A 20,958-nucleotide genomic window follows, 5' to 3' on the forward strand; every position below is an offset into this window, starting at 1 on the left:
GACAAATCCACTTCCACTCCCCACTTTCTTATTAGAAAAGGGTAGGGACGTAGACTAAAATTAGGGCTCCGGCACCACACTCATCAGACTGTACGCGGAATTGCTTTCACTTGACGCCTGTCTTCTGTGTGGTCGTGGTATTTCACCGGTAGACCCGGTCCCGGCCCATTTGTGCACCCAACAAATATTGTTGTTGCGGGATCTACCACTGTAAAATAAATAAACTATCTGGCTCAGATATTGAGAGAAATAATAACTATTTGATGGATAGCTTTCATATATACAGGATGTGGGAAAGATGTGCAACAGAGTACCACAAATTCCTTAGTTAACAATATGGCGATTTAATCCAAATTACCTCTAAGCAAAGTTTATGCAACTTTGGTATCATTTATAATACCATCTATTAAAGACTTTTCGAGATCAGTTTAAAAATTTTACCCTGAAGAGTGCAAAATAACAATAAGGAATCGGGGAGGACAGTTAGTATAGGAATAGGTTTATGTGAATGTTTTTTAAGTTTAAGTGAAATATAACAACAACATAACTCACATCCGTAACACAGGGGTAGGCAGAGACCATGGACCTCCATTTGGCACGGTTCTAAGTTCTAACACACTAGCATAGTACGTCGGTTAAGTAAAATCATTGAAATCTGCAGAATACCGATTTTAGTTGAGGTACTCATAACCTCTAGGAATATCGTTACTTACTTATGTGTGTCCGTTATCTTTAATTATGTATGTTCTAGTTATTTTTAATTAAACTGATTAATAAATGTAAGCTGTTGTCTTTCAAAATACCTGTATTCATACATAAATGAACACAATGACAATGGAATGTAGATGTCGCTTCCCGTGATATGAGGCGACCGTTACGGTGGCCTTGAGATATGATGCGTATTGCAAATTGCTTCGTGTGAGTAACAATTTCGGTAAGTTTCCACTACCTTAACACATTATTACAATGTTTCCGTCGCTTTCTTTCTTTTTGAAAACGTTATACAAGTGGAATTACTCGATTATGCTATGTACACAACCTATTGCCCGACTGTGAGCGTTTTAAAGATGCAAAGATTATATGGGGAAAGATTTTGGTATATGGCGGGATTCGAACCCAGGGCCTGCACACAAGTCAAGCGCTTAACCCTTGAGCCACCGACACTCAATAATTAAATTTTGTTTTTGATAATATACATTTTACTGACTAGTTATATTTATCGATTTAAAATAAAACAAAATATGTTCTTTAAAAAATATAATTATTAAATAAAAAATATGTTATACATGAAACATGGAATATTAACTAATAATCAGTTTTTGGCGCTGCGTCAATGAAAGCCTTCACTTTAGGCAAAGCACAAACTGTGTCCCTCAGTTTCTTGAAGCTCGGATACTTTTCATCCAAATCCGGCGTTTGAGTGAGCATTTTGAGCGCGTCGTACATCCCGGCGAATATAAAATCGGCCCATGTCAACTGAGAAATATATAAAACACCATAAAATCATAAAAAAATAGTTTAATTAGCTTTAATTATAAAATTTTAGTATTCTTATCGTACCTTTCCTGCAGCTAAATGTCCGTTATTCTTCTGAATAATTTCATCCAACTTTCCAAACAAGAGCGGCAACTGGTTCTTCTTAAGGTCCTCAACTTTCGTTGCTTTTAGTTTCTCGTCAGGTTCGTAATGCGCTGACGCCGCCTCTGGCGACGTAAAATTGTAATTCAAAACTTTATTAGTCTGTACCTACATATGATTGTAGAAGCGCACTTAGCTTATAACTTCAATCTTATACTACGAATATTATAAATGCGAATGATGCATGCAAATTTGGCACAGATGTAGAAGTCTGGAAGAACACATAGGTTACTTATTAAATGTTTATTTTTTAATTCACGGGTGACATCTACTCTTGTATAAAAAAGCTAGTCATTAGAAATAGAACGATCCATACGATACTTACTCAAGCGTACATCGTTAAAGAAGTCCATGTTCTGATCGATGATAAGATCTTCCTCTATGTCTGCGCCAGCGAGACCGTACTTACGTCCGAGGTAGCGGCAGATGGCCACGCATTGAGCGTACTGCTTCCCGTCTATCTCTACCATCGGCAGCTGACCGAATGGTGTCTCTAGAAGATACCACGTAAATATAGAAAAAGATGCAATTTAAGTAGACATAATGAAGAGATGAATGGATTGCGTGAAATGTAATATGATCAAGATTAGAGAGACTGTGATGAAGGTAAAGAACGATAGTAGAATATCTGGTGCGCCGACTATACGTGAGTGGGATAAGTAAAGAGGGTTGAAGACTGAAAGTAAGACTTTAAGTGAACATAAGTTACGATCATGACATGTAATGCAATTATAAATCTAGATGTTAGATTAGGAAGTTGGCTAAACAAGCAATTTATATTTTATCAGTTTTATCAAGAATAATGGCTTTGTTAAAGCTTCGGCTAAATGGAAACCTTTGTTAATTATGCAAATGCACACTTGTAGCCATCATTGAATATTTTATTACCGTCTGGTCGTTTGTAATTTGTCTGGGTGCATTAAATCGGTTTTATTGAATATCGATCAAATCCATTCGCAAAGACATGTCTAACATTTGTATTTTCAACTCTGTTTTACAATATACCTAGGCAAATTACATACGACTGTCATTTACTATAGGTGACTGTACTTGGTTTTAATTCCGGCCATTGTTCCTTCTCTATGCGGACATCTTCGAACTCCTGACCGCCGTAAGCCAGCAACATACGTATACCCTCGCCCAAACCTTTCACGTTGAAATACGTCACAGTCACCTTCGGCATTGTTTAGCTTCAGTTATTCTTACTTCTGTAATAAAAAAAAATTAATCTTACTAATATTATAAAAGCGAATGTTTAGATGGATGACTGTTTGTTTGAAGGTATCTCCGGAACGGTTCAACGGATCACGCTGAAATTTGGTACATATGTAGAACGTAGTCTAGAATATTATAGGCTACATATTACGCTTTTTTTACGATTATAATTAGGTAAAGGTAATTAAACTACTCACAGTTGTGGAAATAAAACAATTGCTTTTTAATTATATCACTTGTGTAAATTAATAAGTAGATGAAGTATTAAATCTTATCAGCTAACAGTGTGATTTTATGCTGCGTGCAACGCCTGTCATTTCTAAACAGGCAATAATACGAAAATAAAATTTAACCTCGTTATTCAATAAATTCTTTTAATATTTTTAACGTGTACTTTAAACTACGCAAGCGCCTAGTAAAATCATATTACGACATAAGTGTGAATATCGTAATATGATTTATTAGGCGCTTACTAAAGCGTTGACGGTATAAATAAATTATATACGAGTATAAGGTGGTACAAATAAAAAAAAATTATTAGTTAAATTTAAGTTAATTTTTAATTAATAAGATATCAATAATTATTTACTTTTTAAAAACTCTATCTTAGACACATCACACGTAATCTAAGACTATCTCAACTACTAGCCTATCTAGTTGTCAACAAACCTATATACATTGTCCTCCGTATCTTTTCAAATCGAATGATAAACAAATTAAACAAAGCTCTTTATAGTTCCACTAACTTTATTATCTTGTAGGCTATGGGGCTATTGACTCCATCCTTATAGGTTTTTAAGCAATAAGAGAATTGTCTAAACCTAAGTTATTACAAATAAACGGTTGCTGGATATTACTCAATTACGATGTATCGATAGTCTAATGCTTAAGTGTAGGCACACATCCGATCGAAGTCGAGGCTTCGAATCCTATTCGGGTTTCGTGAACTATATTTTAGCACAAACTAAGTTGAATCAGCTCACTATACGGCCCCACGGAGGAACTCAGAGCCTACCCTAAGTTAGGGGTGACTAGACCATAGTCAACCACGCTAGCCCAGTGCGGGTTGACTTTACACATATCTTTAAAATTATTCGCAGATATGTGCAGCATCACGATGTTTTCCTTCACCGTAAGAACGTCGGATAAATGAACATATGTAAATTGAAAACACATTGGTACAGGATTCGAACCTACAGATTGAAAGACAAGTGCTTAACCCCTGAGCCGCTCTTGTTAAAAGACGCTCAACGAAGTTGAACTGGATAATATTTATAATCTATATCTATATATATAAAAGAAAGTCGTGTTAGTTACACTATTTATAACTCAAGAACGGCTGAATCGATTTGACTGAAAATTGGTGGGCAGGTAGCTTAGAAGCAGGAAACGGACATAGGATAATTTTTACCCCGTTTTCTATTTTTTATTCCGCGCGGACGAAGTCGTGGGTAAAAGCTAGTCTATATATATAAAAGAAAGTGGTGTTAGTTACACTATTTATAACTCAAGATCGGTCGAACTGATTTAGGTGAAAATTGATGGGGAGGTAGCTTAGAACTAGGAGACGGACATAGGAACTTTTTTATCTTGTGTGATTTTTTTTTATTCCGCGCGGACGGAGCCGCAGGATTCATCACTATAAATAAATGTTAATATTTTTGTTCCCTAAACTAATTAAAATACCTAAATTTGAAGATATCGACACGCAAGCTCCAGTTAAATAATCGGTTAGTGATAAATATAAAAAGACCCAGTGTAAAGTTTATCGCTTTTTTATCTTCAAAGCAATTATCTTTCGAAGACAAACATGCTGTGAGAAGTATACTATCTTTGATACCTAAACTATGATGCACATTTAGCGTTGCCAGGCGCCCGGATAAAGCCAGATATAGGTAGGCTTTTTGATTGCGTGTCCGGCCAAAATAAACGGTTGTTCGGCTTTTGTTAGGCTTCTTACATATCCCAAACGAGAGTGTACCTATTAATACTGAGACAAATTCTAAATAATACATGGTGTCCGACCTTTCTAGCCAAATGTCCGGCCAAACTGGCTGGTCTGTCCGGCTAGTAGGTTTGGCGACCTGGCAACCCTATGCACATTCATACAATCGTAACATACAAATAATAAAATTAACTTATATTTTAACCGAAAAAGTTTCGAATCATTATTGAATGATTAAGTGGCCTTAACTATAGAACTGCAATTTTTGGTAAGATTTTAGGCTGCTAGTCAGTAATTGGTCATATAATGTAGGATTTGTCCTCTTTAAACACTATTTGGAGAAGCTAACCCACCTACGTTTTCTGAGGGTAGATTTTAGTAATGTTGTCTGTAGGTTTTTGTGTGGCTATAGAACATTTTTACAATATTTTTTTTATGAAATTTAATATAGAAGATATTAAGTAATTACGATTTTAGCTTGTTATAAATCCGAGTTAAGATAATAGTTGTAAATTATTGAAAACTTTAAAGAATAAAACTTTCTATATTTGTATTGGCTCGATTTTCCACGAAACCACCACAAGCGCGTTGTTTGCGTGTAAAAGTCTATACTTCTTTAAATCAAGTTAACATTTTTTAAATAGTACTGTATCTAAAGTCAGACATCAAATTATAAAACCGGGCGAGGTACCTATCAATTGAATAATAAAACGCCGGCCGGTTAAATTAATTTTAAATCGCAGGCGAAATATATTCGTATGTTATTTATATAAAATATATATATATATATATATATTTATATATATATTGTTATTATAACTCTAATGCAGACGAATAAAAGAAATGAGGACTAAATTAAAACCGAAAATACTTACATAGAATAAAAAGATTGTCTGGAATGCACTCAACCAACACAATGTAGACGTGAAACTACAAATTGCTCCAACAACCAACTACCGAACGGCAGCGTCAGTGGTACCAACCGTACCAACTAGCAACAAATAACCGGCTATTGACCAACGGTTATGTTATGAGTGTGCGTGTGACCTTGGAAAGTCCACAGCAGTATTCACAGAGTATACACGTAGAGAGAAATCTTTTATCTTGTTAACATCACAGTATATTGTCTGTAAATTAGTCGTATTACACTAATATATGCACCAATTTTATTAAAGACTAGTGATCGACCGCGACTTCATCAGTGCGAACTGAAAAATATCTAAGTTACCTTTTAAGCCATTATCTATAACAATTGCGGATTTGCGGCATAAAGAAATTGAAAGACAATTTTAAAAAAGAAATTTGAGCCGTCATGGGACGCCTGGCAGATGTGAAATATCGTGTGTGTACAAGTAATATGCATAAAAGATAATATTATTAAAATAATAATATGTATATATATGTATACCTTAGTAAAGCGTGGCGACCCGTCGCCACGCCAACAATTCGGTTTACAAGTGATCCTATAGATGTTTCACATCAAAACCTGTTTCTTTATAAACAATGCAAATACCTACATCATTTGTATGATTTTTTCGCACATTTCTTAGATTTTCTGAAGATTTTTCCTATGGAATAGGATACATATTTATGTATTTGTACTGTATGCCAACAACATAACTATTTGGTGTCATATAACTGTAAATAGCAGGAATAAAAATAGTCTATGTTAACGATGTTACCGGCGTCAACACAAATCCAAGGTCAACATTAAGAGTATCGCATACAAAATATTCCATGAGGAAGATGAAAAAAAGTTAATATACTATTTCATACTTCATAGACTAAAAAACCTATTAAATCTTGTTGATGTAATTGATGATAATTATATTCGAATATTTGCAGATCTAAGCGAGAGTTTTTTGGGTTGTTCATAATGAAAATGATGATGATTTGTTTTTTTTGTACATATTTTGCTAGTGGAAACTCATGGGTATTGTTATTTTGATTGGCTTATTCGTCATATGTACAGCGGTAGATCCCGCGACAACAATATTTGTTGGGTGCACGAATTGGTCGGGTCGACCGATGCAATACCACGACCACACAGAAGACAGGCGTCAAGTGATGATTCTTCTGATGAGTGTGGTACCGGAGGCCTAATTTTAATCCTCTTTCCCTTCTCACCCTTTTTAGGAAAGGATGGGAAGGGGAAGTGGATTTGGCGGAAGAGGGGACGCATAGGAAGGAAAAGTATCCTATTTCTGTGCGTCCCCTTCTCCGTTGATTAAAGGTAGGCAACGCATCTTTATTTGCGGATGTCTATGGGCAACGGTCGCCTCGCTATTGCGGCGAATCCAGGTGGCCGTTTGCTCGTTTGCCACCTTATGATATTAAAATATATATATATATATTAATTATCGATACTCCAGTACGGCTGAGAGAGTCAGAATATAAATATATATATGAAATTGAGTAGAGAAAAAGATGTTGCATTTTGTTGTAAAATTTTTCACTAGCGTTTCCATACTTTAACGTTTTTTTTACAACTAATCAAACTTTAACTATATTAAGTAGTGATGCAACGGATGTCTGTTTCCGTTTCCGCAAGTGCGGAAGTTCCGCGTGCTTTTCAACATCCGTTTCTGCTTCTGTTTCCGCAACTTTTATAACGGAGATAAAACGGAACTTTACAACGGCTGAGAGATCCAAATGCGCGGCGCGAGACGCGCAGTCCGTGCGCGGCCTTTCTGCACTTGTCGCATTTGTTTGTTTACGTACTATTTTGTGATTTTAAGCGCGTAATATTTTCTGCTGCTGTTTGAAACAATCAGTTTCTCTTGCTGGAGTAAACTGTCTAGTTGTTGTCCACATAAAATTTGACAACTGGCAAAATGTGACTATTTCATACTTACGAGTTATTAAATGTACTTTTGAATAAGTGATAACCATGTAATGTATATCATCATCATTATATAGTTAGAAATATATTTGTCGTTTGTCAACACGAGTGGTTTGGCGAACTTTAATTTGTAAATAGTGTAATTTTTTTCCTAAAAGTAAATTTAAAAAAAACGCGTAGTTTAACTTATTGCAGCGCAGTAAAAATATATACATTGAAGGCTAAAGGACACTGATATCCAATGCCTTAATAAATTAAAAACGAATACAAACTGTTTTTAACGAAAAAAATATTTTTGTAAATAAGTTTTTTATTATTATTTACACTTCTGTTTCCGCATCCGTTTCCGTTTCCGTTTCTGCTAAAATTTATTTTTGACATCTGTTTCCGTTTCTGGTTCCGGTAAGACACTTCCGTTGCATCACTAATATTAAGGCATAAAACAGAAACCATTTTTTTAAATATGGGTTTTAATTTAAAAAATAAAATAAAAATTAATAACTATTCATACTTTGGTCAACAAAGAAAAAAAAACTAATTTATTTTTTAACTGAAAAATAAATAAATAAAATTTACTTTATTATTAAAAATAACATAGTGATACAATAAAAATAATGATATAATATAACATCGGAATAAACTTTTATAAAAACTAAAAATCTGTCTTGGGCGCAGATTCACAGAACTCTTTAACTTTGGGCAGCGAGCGCACGGTGTCTCTCAACTTGGAGAAACTTGGATACTTTTCATCCAGGTCTGGTATATGTGTAAACATTTTCAGGGCGTCGTACACACCGGCGAACATAAAGTCTGCCCACGTCAGCTGAAAAAAATAACTTTTTGAAAAATCATCTCATCATCAGCTCACTATACGTTCCCACCAAGGGGCTCGGAACCTACACCAAGTTAAAGGTGACTAGGCCATAGTCAACCACGCTGGACCAGTGCGGGTTGGTTGACTTCACACATAACATTGAATTTATTCTCAGATATGAGCAGGTTGCATTACAATGTATTCCTTCACCGTAATGAAGTCTGATAAATGAAAATATGTAAATCGAAAATCTTAAAACACATTGATACATAGCGGGATTCGAACCCAGGACCTGTAGATTGCAAGTCAAGTGCTTAACCCTTGAGCCACTGTAGCTCAAATTTGAAAAATAGTGGTAGTTAAAAAGATGTCCTCTTTCAAATATCTGTTCTCATCTTGTAAAAACGAAGCAATATATTTAAAGATAGAAATTTCAGTAAATACTACTAAGTAAATAGATATATTTTCGACAAATATTTTCATATCATTATTGAATAATACTTACCCTCCCGGCAGCTAAAAATCCGTTGTTCTCTTTTATTATTTCATCCAATTTGCTAAACAGAAAGGGGAAATGGTTCTTCTTGAGGTCCTCCAGCTTAGCTTTTTTGACTTTCTCATCAGACTCATAATTCGCTGCCGCAGCCTCTGCAATAAATAAAGCGTCAAAATATATGAATACTTGATTTAACAAATCGCTAAAGTTCTTAGTTACGCTTCTACAGAGAGTACATAACACATTTTGACTATCTTTTTTTTATAAGAGAAGGCGGCAAACGAGCAGCGGGAATACCAAGGTGTTCATCGACACCCATGGACATCTGCAATACCAGAGGAATCGTAGATGCATTGCCGGCCTTTGAGATGGTGATACGCTCGCTTCTTGAAGGACCTTAAGTCCTAGCGGTTTGGAAATACCGCCGAGGACAGAACATTCCACAACGCGGCTGTACGAGGTAGAAAGCTACGCGAAAACAGCACGGTTGTGGATTGCCAGCCATCGAGCCAGTTATCAATAAGTAACTTCTAAGTCATAGCTTTCTAGTTAATAGATTCTGCAGAACAACTACATAGATCTGAACAGATACACTATTTAACAGTTATCTTTAATTTCCGCGGGCAGTAGCTAGGATCTACCTAAAACAGTCTATAGTTGTACTAGGCCTTTATGACTTGTGCTCTATGCAGAACTTTGATTTCGCATTCAATTTCGTCCTGGCGTATTAAGTACTACAGAATTTGAGTAATATAACTCACTCATCCGGATGTCATTTAAGAAGTCCATGTTCTGGTCGATGAGCAGATCCTCCTCTAGTGTGGTACCGGCCAGACCGTATTTGCGGCCGAGGTAGCGACAAATGGCAATGGACTGAGCGTACTGCTTGCCATCTATCTCGAGCAACGGCATCTGCCCAAATGGCGTCTCTGAGAAGAAAGAGAAATTATTACAAGTAATAAAATCTCATAAACAGAATGCACAAACTGAATTAGAATAGAGTTTAGGTAATTATCGTTTACTAACTAGGTTTCAACTCCGCCCATTGTTCTTTGTCTACGCGAATGTCTTCGAACTCCTGACCGCCGTAAGCCAGCAACATACGTATACCCTCGCCCAGACCTTTCACGTTGAAATACGTCACTGTCACCTTCGGCATTGTCTGACGATGGAAGATATTAATTCTATCAAAAAAACCAATTTCAAACAAAATGCACTCAATAGTAACCTAAAAAAAACAATTTCAAACAAAATGCACTCAAAAGTAACATAAAAAAACAATTTTAAACAAAATGCATTCAAAAGTACCATAAAAAACAATCTCAAACAAAATGCACTAAAAAGAAACAAAATAATGACATGAAAACTTCTTTCTTTCTTTCTTCTCTCTTTCAAAAACCCTCTAAACTCTAAAGAAAGTTCTCTTCTTTCTTGTAACATGTTTATATTGTATAATTATTGTTATTTCGCAGTCGGTGTCGGCCGAAGTAAATATAATATTATACATTTTATATTTGAGATGTATGAGACATACTTACGTTTATGTCCCTACTTAGGTCGAAACCGACTCCAAAATAACAATAATTATACAATATAGACATGTTACAAGAAAGAAGAGAACTTTCTTTAGAGTTTAGAGGGTTTTTGAAAGAGAGAAGAAAGAAAGAAAGAAGTTTTCATGTCATTATTTTGTTTCTTTTTAGTGCATTTTGTTTGAGATTGTTTTTTATGGTACTTTTGAATGCATTTTGTTTAAAATTGTTTTTTTATGTTACTTTTGAGTGCATTTTGTTTGAAATTGGTTTTTTTAGGTTACTATTGAGTGCATTTTGTTTGAAATTGGTTTTTTTAGGTTACTTTTGAGTGCATTTTGTTTGAGATTGTTTTTTTTGAAGTCGGCTATTTTTTTTTCTTAAAATTTTTGTTTTATTTCACAATTTTTAGTGAATTTGAAGTTCAATTACAAATTTCCTTAATACATATAAAGACATAAATAAGACAAATAAAGAAAAGGACTTTCCTATTTGATATGTGTGTACTTCAATTCAAAAACTAATTTAGAATGCAGCAGATAACCACTTATCCTTTAAACAATGAAACAATTATCAAAATCGGTATACAAATTGAAAATTAACGAACTAATACATCGTAGCGTGCCTTTAATTTTGTCCAGCCGCGCGCCGCACTAGCATTTTTCGAATGCGCGTAGTTTTTAATTATTTAATATCTCCCAAACTATTGATCAGAATTACATAGTTTAAAGGCTAATGTAATCTGCATTTAATACTCTAGCCATCAAACATATTTATTTGGATAAGGATTCATATCGAATATAATATAATAGCGCCGTAAGCTTACGACGCTGTTTTTCGTGTGCATTTTAATCGAAGTTTGTTCACAATAACATGGTTTTTGTGAGACATCCATAGATGATAGATATATGCCACCGAAGACTGTTATTTAGCAAATTTAAGGATCTATAATTACTCCATACATCATTTTTATGTAAGTCATATAGTTTGACCTACGTAAGCCCAGAAGCAAAATTGTGCTTTTCGTGTAGCATTTTTCGTTTCCGCGTAATTTTATTCTTACGATATCTCCTAAACTATTAGACAGAATGATATAGTTTCAATTGCAAATATAATCTACATTAAATTATCTTGATAATGAACATGTTTATTTACATAAGGGTTAATACTGAACTCGAATAATAGCGTCGGAAATAGGGCATGAATTTAATTGATGTTTCTGAAGAAAAAAATGGTTATTGTGAGAAAACTATAAAAGATAGATATATGCTATCGCTTACTTTTATTTAGCACATTTAAAGAGCTACAATACGCCATACATCATTTTTATGTAGGTCCTATAGTTTAGCCTACGTAAGCGCTGAAAGCAAAAATGTCCCTAATTTTCGCAACAAATTTTGAAGCTATATTCAAAATCTACTAGTCTTCTAGTTATTTAAAAAAAAAAACAAAAAAATGGGACCCACCTGCAAGCACTTCCTTTCGATTAAAATATTTTTCATCAAAATCGGACCACCAGGGGCGGAGTTTCGCGGTAACACACATAAAAAAAAAAAAAAATACAGTCGAATTGATAACCTCCTTCTTTTTGAAGTCGGCTAAAAACAGAAATATCTTAAATCACAGGAAAAAAGAAAGACATTTAGGATGTACTTGAATGGGGAAAATGTCTTGCTTATAGCCTAATATATAAAAATCTTTTAATAGAACCGTTTTTTCTTAAGGTGCAGATTTTCGTTCTACAAATCTCACTTACTAATATTATAAATGCGAATGTTTATTTGTATGGATGGATGTTAGATTGGTATCTCGAGGCATGGCATAGCATAGTCTAGAACATTTAGACTACTAATTAAGTTTTTTTTAATCACGTGAGCAACAGTTATCTTATTAGGTAATTGTTGTTACGGTGAAACATCTAGATAAGTTCCCCGATAACATTATCAAAGTATTTATTTATATAAAGTGCTATTTTATACATATCAAGGATGATTTTTACCTTATCTAATAAGGTGAAGTAGTGATATATAAATCAAGTATAGCTTAAACTTGTTTAACTTGAATTATTCTCGTACATATTCATTGGTTCATGGGAATGTCTATGGGTCAATAGCCTCAAGCAAAGGCAGGGAGTGAACAATGTGTTATTACAGTTACTGTTGTTACAAGTTACAAATTAAATACTTTAAAGGTTTAGAACACAGATATCTAATATATAAAATTCTCGTGTCAGAGTTTTCGTCACCGTACTCCTCCGAAACGGCTTGACCGATTCTCATGAAATTTTGTGAGCATATTCAGTAGGTCTGAGAATCGGCCAACATCTATTTTTCATACCCCTGTTAAGTTTTTTTTAAATGCGCGCGGACGGAGTCGCGGGCGACAGGTAGTATTACTCTAGAATGAGCCTTTCATAAAAGTTTAACGTTTAATGGGAAGACAATTTTCGAAATATTATTGCGCGTGACGTGAATATTTACACGGACAATAAAAAAAAAACCAAATTCAGGAAAATATTGTGTATAAAATTAGAAATAAAATAAACTAAAGCATTTTTTAAAATGAAATTAAAACCCAAAACATTTTTAACAAATACAATATTGTGATGTTAAAAATTAATTTTAAGCATAATAAAAGATGATTAAGCAATTTATTTAAAAAGTAAATTTTATGTAAATTGCATAATCTCGGGAAATTTGCCATAAAAAGGCTTCACTTTTCTGCATAGTTGTAAATCTATGTTTTATATTTGGAACAAAAGGATTGATTTATTTAAATCTTTTTGCGAGAAATCACTTACGAATTACGATGGAATAAAACACGATGTATAGCGCAATTGACAGTACTACCAACTTAACCACACTGGCTGTATGTTATGTTTTGAATGGTTTTGTATCTTCGTGTGGCCATGGATATTTTATCGCACAAAGAGTAAAGTTATAACACAGAAAGGACATACAAGTAGCCATGTTATTTTGTTTAACCTTGAGCGTAGGTCCACATGAACAGCGGTAAATAGTAAATAATAATAAATAATCTTGTAGACAGCAGATTATAGCATTATAGCAGATACTTAGCCTTTACTTAGTATCTAATTATCTAAGTTACTAAGTATCTAATATTATAGTTCAAATTTATTAATTTAGTTACGAGACAGAACAATCAGGCCTCCACTAATGCCCAATGAAGGTATTTGAATTCTTAGTTGAATTGAATTAAAAAATATAAATTTTCTTAACTCGCTTCCAGTCTGTTTATTACTACTCTGTGAGAATTGACAATGAATGAATGATCGAAATTATCTTTTTCACACAAGTATTACATTTACACAGTTTCAAGTGGTTGTTTAAATATTTGTTTATTTAAATTTACGTACGTTCGATTAAAAATATTACAAGAAAACAAAAGAATTAAGTAAGTTTAATTCAAGCAACAATGTTCGTAACTTGGTTTAAACATGGACTAAGAGTATAATCTCTGTGGTTTTAAAACACATTATTGTTGTCTTTGTTTTTTCATAGAGAATGAGCGGGATGATAAAATGTTTTTAAACACGTTTTTTGACAATGGGAACCCAACGTCATGTAAAACTGGCAATTTGTTGCACAATTATAGGTTTTATTTTTGTTTTATTGTTTTTTCATTAGTCATGTTCATTTGAACAATGTATTTTATATGCACATTTGCAGTGAGTGTATTTGAAAAATTAAAAAAAAATATTGCAGGGCTATTGTTAATGGACTATTCCTTTCCTTTTGGTGTTATAAACAAAACAGAAGCAATAAAATAAGTCAACAACTTATCATAATATATATATCTTTATATCATGTTCGCCTCATGTTTTTTTTTCTAATCTACGTTTTTCGAACACATGGTCGCGTGAGCAAACGATGGTGTGGTGGTGATGAGGTGTGGTCTTGAATGTGACTGGTGTCGCCATTCTCGATAATATAGTCACAGAGCACATTGTTACTTACGTATGCTCACTGAATATTATCAGCAACACGATAGACACAATACTAATCAGTTGTACTGTGGTGACATTTTTTTGTATGTATTGTATTTAAAACGTCAAACTTTAAAGCGTGCGGTTTGCTAACGGGTTTTGAATGTACATGGTTTCGGGTTGTTTTGCAGGCAGATTGTACCGTAGCAATCTATTTTTAGCACATACCGCGTTATGTCGTCGGCGTGTAACAACGTTGTGTTATTGCTTAAATATGACGAAAGTATTAGTAAAGAGTTGAATTAAAAAGTATTTACGGTGGTAACTAAAGGTGTAGGCAGAGTTAAATAATTGTTTTTAAACATTTGACGCATATCTCTATAGTTATCAATGTATTCAGTGACGTCCGTTACAGGTATTACATTTTTTTTTGTGTCATAGTGTCAGTAACCCTAAAAATTAAGTGAAACATAATTAAAAGTATAAAACATAAGTAAAAGCCGGATAATATAATGTGATTCTTTATTTAAGAAAAAATGTATTTAAACGTTTACTCAATTTTTCCTTAAATCGTCATCATCAGCTTTTGTCAGGCCACTGGACTGGCTTTCTCCAATGCTTTCCACAGTATGCTGTCCCCCGCCTTCCGCATTCACTAGGAGCGAGGGCGACCTACGCTCATGTTTCCCTTTCGTGGCCTCCGTACAATGAATTTTTGTTCACTTCGTATATAATGATTTACATAAAAGTATTTACATAAAAGTAGCGATGTGTTTGTAGGTATATAGAAGTGGAACCGACGAACAATGAAATTCTCTCCTCCATCAAATATAATTCAAGAATTAACTAGTTTCGTTTGTCGTTTGTTAACATTGAGTCAAGTTCTTAGCGTACAGTGTAATAAGTATAGATTGTTACAATTAGTCAGTTTGGCAACATATGCCTTGTGGATCGTTTAAGGCAATTTAAAAGGGCGTAATGTCAAGTAAGGCAACATGATGTCAACTATCCTAACTTTCCACTGTCTACCAAAAAGTTAGACTTTTTTTTAATAATTTCACGTAGTTAAAGAAAAGGATAATTTAAGTATGAATCTAATAAATCGTCAGTTTCATGTAAAAAATATAAAAAACTATCAAAATGTTTTTTTATCAAAATAGATGGCGCTGTTCTCAATCTTGGAAATACTTTAAGATGATGATTTCCTTGGTCTAAATTACGTTAAAAAAAACTAGTGTTATCAGTTCTTGATAAATATGTCAAGTTTAAATTTAATCTTATATTTGGAAGTAGGTAAGAAGTCTTTAAAATAATCTGAATCACATGCTTGAAGTGAAGTTAATAAAGTTTGTTAAATATTTCTTAAAAGTATTTTTTCATTGCTTTTTCTTTAGTAGAATTAGTTGAGGAAATTTCTGCGCATGCTTAAAATTTAAATAAACTATGCGAATTTTTAACGCATGTTAAGTTAATTAACATAATTTATTAAGCCCCCTTTTCATTGGAGCTCTTCAATTACGCGATTTAACGCTCAGACAAGCAACACGTTGTTCAACAGTTCGTTGTACGGTTCGACGCGACCGTACATACAAGTTGGAAAGTGTGTGATAACTTTAAATATCAACCGGTTTCAACGTTATTTTTTTCACTTGTTTTTTTGTTCGATTCAATTCTTGAAGCGTGTTTTCCTCAAGTTTTTTTGCAGTACTGTATTTGTCGTCCTCTAACGTGCATTGAATTAATATACAAAAGACCTTGTTTTTTTTCTTCGATTTCGTATTTCGCTGATAAAGTACGCTTAATAGTATATAGGTTTGGTTAAAGTAAACATTTTTATATTTCAGAAAAAATTGTTTCGAAGTGTACATGATCGTAAAAAATTACATTGTAATTTTTTTAAAATGTTATTAAGAATGTAAGTGAACATAAAGCGCCATATTCAAGAGTAATTACAATAAAAATGTTTTGATCGTGCAAAGAACAACAGCGTTTGTGTTAACGTGAGGTGTAAATAAAAAACTTCGTGATAAACGCAGAAAATATAGTGAAAATGGAAAGAAATGATACTGAACGTAAGGAGAAGGAAGAGATAGAGATAATAGAGACGATGGAGAAGTTCGGCAGGTATCAGATGCTGCAGTACTTCTTGATCTGCCTACCCGCTGTAGTTGTCACCATGTTAAATGTTAACTATGTGTTCGTCGCTGGAGACATTAATTATAGGTATGTACGTATTATTTCTATTATATTTTTTTAATTTTCGAAGCAGCATATTCCCCAATTGGACATACTGGGATCACAGAAGACCCGGTGGGGATATGGCGGGAAATTAAGTTAAGGGGTCAAAAGTAGAAGCGTGGTTTACGAACATCCACTTCAGAAGGCATATCGGGTAGAAGAGAAGTCTTATTCCCGACGTGCCAACTTAAATGTTGGGTACTATAACCTATTGCGATGTGTAAAAGTTTGAATTTGATTTCGAAACACTGAATTTGAAGTCACATTGTTGAAAATAGGGAATGAAAATGTGAAAAAAGTACTAAAATAGCAAGTGAAATCCACAATAAAAATAACCTACATGTCATCGATTACAGATGTCGTATACCAGAATGTGATGATCAATATCCAGTGTACAATACATCATGGTGGCCGAACAAGAACATAGACAGGTGTACGAGGCCATTGGTCAAGGAACTTACAGGGGGATCGTGCACCAATGATAGTTTCACTGAGGCTGTCGCAGTCTGCACGGAATGGGTGTACGAAACCAATGAAACTGTTGTTGCCGAGGTTAGTGAATCAAGAATAATAAATTAAGCGTCTGACGATGAAAACATCAAAGCAGTGTCCAGAAATATTACTTCTTTATCCAATTTAATGTGGAAGGCGGAGGATCGCATACTGTAGGAGGCATTGTTGAAGACCTATGTCCAGTAATGGGCAGATAAAAGCTGATGATGATGATGATGAATCTCATCAAACTTAATTGTAAATTACACTCTATCTCTATGCATTCCAGTTGGATCTCGGATGTCAGCCTTGGAAGATAAATCTGATCGGCACAATGCACAACATTGGCATGTCCCTCGCAATGATGGCCTCAGGATGGCTGTGTGATAGGTATGTATGAACAAAGATTTACATTCTTTAGCTTTAGCCACTTAGGATCGATTATCGTAAAGCAAACTGTCACTATAACAGTAATACTAAGATTTAGTTTAGAATGTATGTATATTGCTTTGACAACATTTTAATTAAATCGCACTGTGAACGCCAAATGATATTTCCACGAAGTAGATAAGAAATTGTTCAACTTATTACATCATCACCACGTTTTTCTTATGAGTCGTCAGGTGCATATGCATCCCCACTCTCTGACCTCGGATTCTACTCTGAGTTAGAGGATAAAAGGCCTTAGTCTACCACCCTCGCCATCGCGGGTTGGTCGACTTCACATACTTTTTTGAATTTCTTCGCGATATTACATAATAATGTTATGAATTTTTATTTCATTACCTTTTTTAATTAATTTAAAATTATTCATTATAATTACGGTAAAAAATTGTTCAATTACAAAATGAAATTGTTAGATCTTCGGAAGTGGTACATCTTCGTTAATGACCGGATGTTAAAATTAAACCTATAAAATAAAAAAAAAACAATTAAAGATAAATTTCAAAAAGGCTTCAACTATCGAAAAAATCGTAAAAAAATGAAATGTTATTGATATGTTTTTAAGTTTTAACGTCGATCGGCAATGAAATATGTAAAATTTTTACAGATTCGGTCGTATGCCAACATTAATCATGTGCTCGGTTGGAAGCTGCGTCGGTCTGTTGAAAATTTTCACATCAACCTACTCTGTGTACGTGGTGATAGAAATGCTAGAAGCCACAATCTCTAGCGGAGCGTACACGGCTGGCATGGTATTAAGTAGGTTAAATACATACGAAATACATCACAATAAAAATATTACACAGAAAAATACACGCACGGTCGGTTTTAGCATTTCCGATGCCCTAGGCGCTCCTTTATGTTACTATGGCGCCTGTGTCGCCCCTTTAGGTCCGGCGGCCTCGGCGGTTGCCCCACTTGGACCTACCCTAACGTCTTACTAAAAAAGGTTACAACATGTCCGTCTTAACCACAGTGGGCGCCCGGGTCCAAAAATTAGTCATCAATTACAATCATTGGCTGACTTCCTCCAGAGCTTGGCGCCCGGGCTCCTCCTGAATATGCCTCGCAACCCTTAAATACCAGGGTTAAGATAACCCTTGGTAGCAATATATTAGAAACTCATTTGTTTGTAGCTAAAACGTCACAGTGAAAAGAGTTTTTTTTTTAGATTTATTTTTAACGGTTATTATTTAACACGCCAGTGCCAACGATTCGCTTGAGGTTCACTTAAAACAAATCACAGTAGCATGGAACGTGTTAATGATCAAATATTTTTGATTTCAGTGATAGAAATCGGTGGTAAAAACAACAGAGTTTTAGCTGGAGTTATATTCGCTTATGCTGTTTACCTTGGAGAGACGTTGTACGCTATTATTGCAATGTTCCTGCCTTACTGGAAACATCTCGTCGCTGCTATTTATAGCCCTTCAATAGCATTCGTCTTATTAATATTTGTTCTCAAAGAAAGTCCTCGATGGCAATTACTGAATGATAAAACTGAACTTGCTAAGAATACACTATTACTAGTAGCAAAAGTTAACAAAGTAAATATTGATAGAGAGAAATTGCTTCATATGAATGCAGAGGATTTAAAAAAGGAATATAATATAAACAGTTATGAAGAGAGAGAAGGTTTTATGGCTATATTTAAATCTAGAGAGATGATAAAGAGAGCGATAGTCGCTGCGTTTTGTAAGTTCACGGTTGGTTTTGTGTATTATGGCTTGATGATAAACTCTGTCTTCTTGCCTGGCAGTAAATACACTAACTTCATGTTGGCCACCGCCATGTCTTACCCGGGAGAGTTATTATCTTTGTACTTAATGAATAAAGTTGGAAGGAAATTTCCATTGATATTTGGGTACTTAATTTGTGGTGTGCTCTGCGCTGTAACTGGTTGGATACCTGAAGGTAAAATAGTACAGTATATTTCCGTTTCTCCATCGTTTTGCAATGCATTCATTGATATCATCTTCTCTAATCACCATTTTATTAGATACTAACTTTTGCACGCGACTGTCTGAGCAGAATTAAAAAAAACTTAGTAGTCTATGCGTTCTTTCAGATTATGTTCTACATCTATGGCAAATTTCAACGAGATCTATTGAGGCATAGATCAAAAAAACATTCGCATTTATAATATTAGTAAGATAGAAGTAAGATGGTTTTCATTTATCGTATGGTAATCCACTGTTATAATGTTTACTTTCACAGCTTACACTTGGCTTAAAATAACCATATTCCTATTGGGTAAGCTGATAATATCAGTCTGTTACACTGGAGTGATAACATACACGATGGAACTCTTCCCTACAAGTGTAAGAGGCACTATGCTCGGCGTGTGCTCCGTCAGTGCGGGCATAGGTAGCATGATTGCGCCTTTAACCCCTATACTTGTAAGTACCTCTTCAACCAGTCAACCTTTAAATTATATTTTATTTCGCCTTATCTAAAGTGGCCAAACATCATGGTCATCTATAACAAAAAAGCCTTATAAGAGGGAAGAGACAAAAAGAAAAAGGGTGTTTACCTTTCCTATTTATTTAAAACTAGCAACATTTCTCTCGTCGTGTGACAAAATAGTCAGTCACATTTTTGGTTGTATGGAATGGGGTATCTGTACTAGTAAAGTATTATTTGTCGTTTTAACTTTTAAATTTCAGAACTCAGTGTCCGTAGTCCTGCCGCCGATGATATTTGGTATCACAGCATTAATTTCTGGTGTACTTCTCATACGTACTCCGGAGACCAAAGACGCACCATTAATGGATACAATACAGCAAGTAGATTTAGCCCAGTCGTTAATTCCAAGAAAAAAACCAAATGTAGATATCGAAATTACATACGAATTTAATAAAAATAATAAAGATTGAATCTGTTTTTTTATTTTTATTAAAAACTATCTTTGAATTGGGCCATTAATCCATTACAGTTTGGTAGGTATATAGAACTGAGAACAGGGAACTGTAGAGGAAGGTAATATTACTAAAGTTTACTTTAAAAAAAAATTAAAAATTTTCATGCCTTTAGTAACTCAAATTGAATTGAAAGATGTATCGATTATTAATGTTTCAGTGTTGAAACAACTGTACTAAACACATTGTATTTTATTGTTTCCTCTTTTTGAAAAAAATATCTACAAAACAATAAATCTTTGTACAGGTGTTTTGGCAATAGAAGCCCACGGTAACTTCATATAAAACGTCTTTAGTTTATTGATTAAGTCAAAACTTTATAATAGACACTATCTGAAATGACCATCTAGGTTTTTTCAGGGGATGTTACAATTTTTAATAGCAGTACTTAATGCTTATTGTGACTAGGCAATTTAAAAAAATGGGATTTTAATACAT

At 34.2% G+C, this 20,958-nt stretch overlaps 3 protein-coding genes across 4 annotated transcripts; 1 reads left to right on the top strand and 2 right to left on the bottom strand.

Annotated features, from left to right (window-relative positions):
* Positions 1-1,269: 1,269 nt before the first annotated feature.
* Positions 1,270-5,782, bottom strand: LOC106715627 (glutathione S-transferase 2). The gene is made up of 5 exons (XM_014508959.2): positions 5,674-5,782; positions 2,689-2,846; positions 1,964-2,131; positions 1,561-1,703; positions 1,270-1,476 (listed from the first exon to the last, which is right to left on the bottom strand). The coding sequence occupies exons 2-5, from the start codon at positions 2,819-2,821 to the stop codon at positions 1,306-1,308; spliced, it is 615 nt and encodes a 204-aa protein (XP_014364445.1). The 5' UTR covers positions 2,822-2,846; positions 5,674-5,782; the 3' UTR covers positions 1,270-1,305.
* A 2,485-nt stretch (positions 5,783-8,267) lies between these two features.
* LOC106715624 (glutathione S-transferase 2) lies at positions 8,268-13,369 on the bottom strand. Of its 2 annotated transcripts, none has more exons than XM_045681140.1 (5): positions 13,283-13,369; positions 9,977-10,112; positions 9,712-9,879; positions 8,960-9,102; positions 8,268-8,463 (listed from the first exon to the last, which is right to left on the bottom strand). In XM_045681140.1, exons 2-5 carry the CDS (start codon positions 10,107-10,109, stop codon positions 8,293-8,295), a joined length of 615 nt encoding a protein of 204 aa, XP_045537096.1. In that variant the 5' UTR covers positions 10,110-10,112; positions 13,283-13,369; the 3' UTR covers positions 8,268-8,292. The 2 variants fall into 2 exon arrangements, with proteins under 2 accessions (XP_045537096.1, XP_045537097.1); XM_045681141.1 differs by having other exon boundaries at positions 9,977-10,134; positions 13,283-13,363.
* A 3,002-nt stretch (positions 13,370-16,371) lies between these two features.
* On the top strand, positions 16,372-20,515 carry LOC106715623 (solute carrier family 22 member 3). Its single transcript, XM_045681128.1, has 7 exons — positions 16,372-16,651; positions 17,023-17,218; positions 17,448-17,548; positions 18,210-18,361; positions 18,890-19,516; positions 19,820-20,001; positions 20,269-20,515. Exons 1-7 carry the CDS (start codon positions 16,479-16,481, stop codon positions 20,476-20,478), a joined length of 1,641 nt encoding a protein of 546 aa, XP_045537084.1. The 5' UTR covers positions 16,372-16,478; the 3' UTR covers positions 20,479-20,515.
* The last annotated feature ends 443 nt before the right edge of the window (positions 20,516-20,958 follow it).

This window comes from Papilio machaon, chromosome 15, assembly GCF_912999745.1.
Source record: "Papilio machaon chromosome 15, ilPapMach1.1, whole genome shotgun sequence".
NCBI lineage: Eukaryota > Metazoa > Arthropoda > Insecta > Lepidoptera > Papilionidae > Papilio > Papilio machaon.